The sequence below is a fragment of the Lithobates pipiens genome, unplaced genomic scaffold, assembly GCF_037356315.1.
Source record: "Lithobates pipiens isolate NorthernLeopardFrog02 unplaced genomic scaffold, aLitPip1_a1.2 Scaffold_23, whole genome shotgun sequence".
In the NCBI taxonomy this organism is placed as follows: domain Eukaryota; kingdom Metazoa; phylum Chordata; class Amphibia; order Anura; family Ranidae; genus Lithobates; species Lithobates pipiens.
Window position 1 is genome coordinate 217,877,562 of NW_027507785.1, and position 6,425 is coordinate 217,883,986.

The 6,425-nt window shown below is 46.5% G+C and overlaps 1 protein-coding gene across 1 annotated transcript in view; it reads left to right on the plus strand.

Moving 5' to 3' along the window:
* The window catches only part of HCCS (holocytochrome c synthase), a 30,815-nt gene extending 27,115 nt beyond the window's left edge, over positions 1 to 3,700 (plus strand). Inside the window, exon 8 of the mRNA XM_077452865.1 lies at positions 3,322 to 3,700. Within this exon, the coding sequence (XP_077308991.1) occupies positions 3,322 to 3,520 (199 nt within the window). The 3' untranslated portion in view covers positions 3,521 to 3,700. The remainder of the gene's footprint in view (positions 1 to 3,321) is intronic.
* Positions 3,701 to 6,425: the final 2,725 nt, after the last annotated feature.

Consider the following 6,425-nt stretch of genomic DNA (forward strand, 5'->3'; position numbering starts at 1 on the left):
AAAATAGTATCTAATTTGTGGGTATCTCACGTTTAAAGTTGCTGCTGCACGTACAGTATAAGTTTCACACAACTTTATTTGTTACGTTTATTATTGTTACACTAATCACATTTAAGAATAGCGCTGTATTTTTTGGGTGTTACACAGGCGTATGCTATGGACAACTAACAGAGGTGCGTTTTATTGATGGCATTTTGAATAGATACCGTGATGAGATCCTAAGGCCCATTGTTGTGCCATTCATCCATGACCATCGCCTCATGTTGCAGCATAATGCACGGCCCCATGTTGCAAGGATCTGTACACAATTCCTGGAAGCTGAAAACCTCCCAGTTCTTGCATGGCCAGCATACTCACCGGACATGTCACCCATTGAGCATGTTTGGGATACTCTGGATCGGCATATATGACGGCGTGTTCCAGTTCTTGCCAATATCCAGCAGCTTTGCACAGCCATTGAAGAGGAATGGACCAACATTCCACAGGCCACAATCAACAACCTGATCAACACCATGTGAAGGAGATGTGCTGCACTGCATGAGGCAAATGGTGGTCACACCAGATACTGACTGGTTTTTGAACACATTTTACAGTGACCTTTTATTGTGGCCAGATTAAGGCACACCTGTGCGATCAGCTTCTTGATATGCAACACCTGTGAGGTGGATGGATTATCCCGGCAAAGGAGAAGTGCTCACCAACACAGATTTAGACAGATTTGTGAACAATATTTGAGAGACATAGGCCTTTTGCATACATAGAAAAAGTCGTTGATCTTTGCGTTCAGCTCACGCTAAATAGGGGCAAACACAAGTGTTGCGTTTTTTATAATTTTACGTGTATGTGTGTGTGTGTATGTATATGTATATGTATATATATATATATATATATATATATATATATATATATATATATATATATATATATATAAAATCTATATCAAGTTGATTATGTTCTGCTCTTCACGTGTCCCTTTCATATCTCTAGTTTATGACAAGGAGGTTAAGGGAAATCTCCCCAACAGGACACAGCTAGAAATAAACGAACCATAGTTTTTTAGGAGATACCAATGTTTTAACCACTTTAGCCCCGGACGATTTTACCCTCTTCCTTACCAGAGCACTTTTTGCGATTCGCCACTGCGTCACTTTAACTGACAATTGCGCGGTCGTACGACGTTGCACCCAAACAAAATTGATGTAATTTTCCCCACAAATAGAGCTTCCTTTTGCTGGTATTTTATCACCTCTGTGGTTTTTATTTTTTTGCGCTATAAACAAAAGAGCGACAATTTTTGAAAAAAACCCACTATTTTCTACTTTTTGCTATAATAAATATCCCATTTTAAAAAACAAAACAAAAAAAAAAAAATTTTTCCTCCTTTTAGGCCAATACGTATTCTTCTGCATATTTTTGGTAAAAAAATCGCTTGGTTTGCGCAAAAGTTATAGGGTCGACATTGTGACGGACATATCGGACACTTTTGACACATTTTTGGGACCATTCACATTTACACAGCGATCGGTGCTATAAAATTGCACTGATTACTGTGTAAATGTGACTGGCAGGGAAGTTGTTAATATGTTCCCTATGAGAGTGATTCTAACTGGGGGGGGGGGGGGACTCGCAAGTGGAGGAGACCGATCAGTGTTCCTCTGTACTGGGAAGACTCCATTGGTATCCTCTCCTCTGACAGGACATGGATCTGTGTGTTTACATACACAGATCCACAGTCCTGCTGTGTTCCCGGGCAATTGCGAGCATGCGCACCGGGTCCCGAGCGACGCCGCGCGCGCCCCCTAGGCGGCCGGGAATGGGAGGACGTCATATGACGCCCGCCCAGGATGGGAGATCCCATCTGTGTGCGTCATATGACTATGGGTGGATAGGGAAGTGGTTAAACTAGCTACATTAAGACCCCTTTCACACCACACCACCCATAGCGTGGGTGGTAAAACGCTGCTATATTTAGCTGCGTTTTACCGCTGGATTTGCGGCGCATTTCAGCCGCTAGCGGGATGCTTTTACCCCCTGCTAGCGGCCGAGAAAGGGTTAAAACCGCTAGCAATATGCCACAATAGCGGCGTTTTTGCCGGCAGTATTACAGCGCTGCCCCATTGATTTCAATGGGGAGCAGTGGTGAAGGAGCGGTGTGTTTCCAAAGAAGCTGCTGGCAGGACTTTTCCCTGACGTCTTGCCAGCACACTGCTGTAGTGTGAAAGCCCTCTGGCTTTCACACTACAAACAATGGTGCTGCTTCTTTGGGGTGGATTGCAGGGCGCTATTTCTAACGCTATAGCGCCTGCAAAACGCCCTAGTGTGAAAGGGGTCTTAAAAATGTTGCATTTGCGGAAATCGTCCCAGGGTGTTGGGTTTAAACAATTATACAAAGCAAGCTTTTTTCCAAAGTGATCACAAAACATTCTTTCAAGTTTAGTTTTATATAAGCAACATACTGTACCTAAACAATTAAGACTCTCTATCATATCATAGAAGGCCTTGTGTGGGGGGCACTTTAACCCCCTTTCTGCCCAGGCCATTTTCAGTGCTATTGCACTTTGAATGACAATTTCACGGGCGTGCACCACGGTACCCAAATTACAATGTTATAATTTTTCCTCACACAGAGCTTTTATCTGGTAGTATTTAATTACGGCTGGGGTTTTTATTTTATTTTTCTAAACAAATGAAAAAATGTGCGCTGATGGGGCTACACTGATAGGTGGCACTGATGGACACCAATGAGGCAGCACTGATCTGACTGCACTGATAATCAGTACGATGGCCCTTTTTAACATAAGCTGGTTAACGGCTTTCTTCTCTCCTCATGCGAGCAGCATAAGGAAAGAAAAGCCGATAACTGGCTTATGTTCACATCCTGTGATCAGTTGTCATTTGGTCACGTGGTAAAGGGCTGCTGTAATTGGCCCGTTACCTCGCTCTGTAGTGAGCTGGCAGGGGGGGCAGGCAGCAGGATCACAGGAGGACATCCATGGATGCCCTTCCGGCAAACTAAGCCTGTGCTGTAGCAGTCTTGCGTTTTATAGCGCAGGCAGGAAGTAGTTAATTCATCAAGAACTCCCCCTGTTCTTCTATTTGTAGACTGTGCTGTCAGTCAGGGGAGAAGGTTGACACAGGCAGAAGTATAATTGCTTTAAAACAAAATCTAATAAATTTGTGCTGCTTTGCTTACATGTAAAAGGGTTGTTTTAGCTATTTCACCAGGTTGTAAAATGGTATCCTGCTTTATTTGGTCTGGAGTTTCTTTTTAGCTTGTTGAATCTTAAACTTCATAGTTGTACTTTCCCTTTTCTTGTACAGTTACGAACTTCCCTTCGATCGCCATGACTGGATCGTAGATCGCTGTGGACAGGAAGTCCGGTATGTTATTGACTACTATGACGGAGGAGAAGTGAATCAAAACTATCAGTTTTCGCTTTTGGATGTCCGTCCTGCATTTGACTCCATGACTGCAGTGTGGGATAGAATGAAAGTGGCCTGGTGGCGTTGGACCTCTTAATCTATTGGGGAATAAACCTTATCGAGCAATCCTGCGAAAGATGGAAAAAGATTCAATAACAGCAGTGCTTTATTGCAAAACCCCTTTTTTTTGAAGATGTTACAAACATGCAGCTAAATATTTAATGTATATAAGAAGGCAAACTTTTAAACAAAATAAAAATAAACATTCTCAAATTTTTCATTTGAGTTTTTTTGCAGTCTATTTGAAAGCATTTTACAATTCAATCAATATCTTTTGCTTTGATTAGGAAGTTTAATGCACCTTCCAGGATTTATTTCCTGTCATTTGCCGAAAGCAGTGCAATAACATTATATATAACGGCTAGTTGGTTATACATTTTATCATAAATGGTTATTGGGTGGCATGAGTTACTACAAACCACTACTACCTGGTGGCATGTCTTTCAGTAAGGGATTGGGTGGAGTTTCAGTGCATCCCTAAATAATTCACAGCGCTTCATTTTTTTATTTTTATTTTTTTCCCCCACATGTTATGTTACAGCCTTATTCCAAAATGGATTAAATTCAGTTTTTTCCTCATTTTCAAAACTTTACAAACCATACCCCATAATGACATCTTGAAAGAAATCTGAAATCTTTGCAAATGTGTGCTCAGGTCCATCCCGTTTCCACTGAACATCCTTGATGTTTCTACAACTTGATTGGAGTCCACCTGTGGCAAATTCAGTTGTTTGGTCATGATTTGGAAATGCACAAACCAAGCCATGAAGTCCAAGGAATTGTCTGTAGACTTCTGAGACAGGAATGTATCGAAGCACAGATCTGGGGAAGGGTACAGAAAATTTTTCTGCTGCATTGAAGGTCCCAATGAGCAGAGTGGCCTCCGTCTTCTTTAAATGGAAGAAGTTTGGAACCACCAGGACTCCTCCTAGAGCAGGCCATCTGGCCAATCTGTTTGGGAGAGAAGGGCCTTAGTCAGTGAATTGACCAAGAACCGATTGTCACTCTGACAGATCTCCAGCGTTTCTCAGTGGAGAACTTTCCAGAAGAACAACCACCGATCAGGCCTGTATGGTAGTGGCCAGACAGAAGCCACTCCTCGGTAAAAGGCACATGACAGCCCGTAGGTTATCCCAGACTGGAAGTGATGTGTTGGAGATCTTCTTCTTCTTTTTTTTTTTTTTTTTTATGCCGAGTATATGATACCAAAGGCATTTTCTGATGTAAGATTTACTCCTTTAACCACTTATGATCCGTGCTATAGTCAAATGACGGCTACAGCGCGGATCTCAATTTCCGGGACAACGTCTATTGACGTCGTCCCCTTTTAAGAGCTCCCCGCGCGCTCCCGGGAGCTCGCATCGGGGAAAATCTGTGTTGGCCGTGTCCCCTGGACACAGCCAATCACAGATCGCTGTAAACGGCCAATCACAGCGGCCGTTTACAGCGCGATCGCCGCCTCCAATGGGTGATGATCTTAAATGTAAACAAATGAGATCATCACCCATTGCCGAATCTGTCTCCCCACACAGCGATAGCGTGTGAGGAGAGAGATAGTGTGAGTGACTGTTTTGTGCCAATATAAACCCTGCCAGTGCCCAGATCTACCCTGCCAGTGCCCAGATCTACCCCACCTGTGCACCGCCAGTGCCCCATCTGTGCACCGCCAGTGCCTGCCAGTGCCCGCCTCAGCAGTGCCCATCTGAGCCGCCTCAGCAGTGCCCATCTGTGCCGCCTCATCAGTGCACATCCGTGCAATAAATCAGTGCCCATCTGTGCCGACTCAGCAGTGCCCATCTGTGCCGACTCAGCAGTGCCCATCTGTGCCGACTCAGCAGTGCCCATCTGTGCCGACTCAGCAGTGCCCATCTGTGCCGACTCAGCAGTGCCCATCTGTGCCGACTCAGCAGTGCCCATCTGTGCCGACTCAGCAGTGCCCATCTGTGCCGACTCAGCAGTGCCCATCTGTGCCGACTCAGCAGTGCCCATCTGTGCCGACTCAGCAGTGCCCATCTGTGCCGACTCAGCAGTGCCCATCTGTGCCGACTCAGCAGTGCCCATCTGCCGCCTCAGCAGTGCCCATCCGTGCAATAAATCAGTGCACATCCGTGCCGACTCAGCAGTGCCCATCTGTGCCGACTCAGCAGTGCCCATCTGTGCCGACTCAGCAGTGCCCATCTGTGCCGACTCAGCAGTGCCCATCTGTGCCGACTCAGCAGTGCCCATCTGTGCCGCCTCAGCAGTGCCCATCTGTGCCGCCTCAGCAGTGCCCATCTGTGCCGCCTCAGCAGTGCCCATCTGTGCCGCCTCAGCAGTGCCCATCTGTGCCGCCTCAGCAGTGCCCATCCGTGCAATAAATCAGTGCACATCCGTGCCGACTCAGCAGTGCCCATCTGTGCCGACCCATCAGTGCCCATCTGTGCCGACCCATCAGTGCCCATCTGTGCCGACCCATCAGTGCCCATCTGTGCCGACCCATCAGTGCCCATCTGTGCCGACTCAGCAGTGCCCATCTGTGCCGACTCAGCAGTGCCCATCTGTGCCGACTCAGCAGTGCCCATCTGTGCCGCCTCAGCAGTGCCCATCTGCCGCCTCAGCAGTGCAATAAATCAGTGCACATCTGTGCCACCCTAAAAGCGCCCATCTGTGCCACCTCAAAAGCGCCCATCTGTGCCCATCAGTGCTACCATGGCTAAACGTGTCTTTTCCGCTGAGGAGGCGTACCAAATTATTTCCACGGCCGACGAGAGCAACGGGGAGCTCTCCTCTTCAGATTCCTTTTCGGATTCTGAAGCCGACGTAAATTATGAGCCAGTCCTCAGCAGTGAAACACTGACTGAATCCGAGGAGGAAAATATCCGGCCCATCAAGCTAAGGCGTTCTAGTGAGGCAGTGCCGTCCACCAGCACCGCAGTGCCCCGGCAAGAAAGGCCAAGTACCAG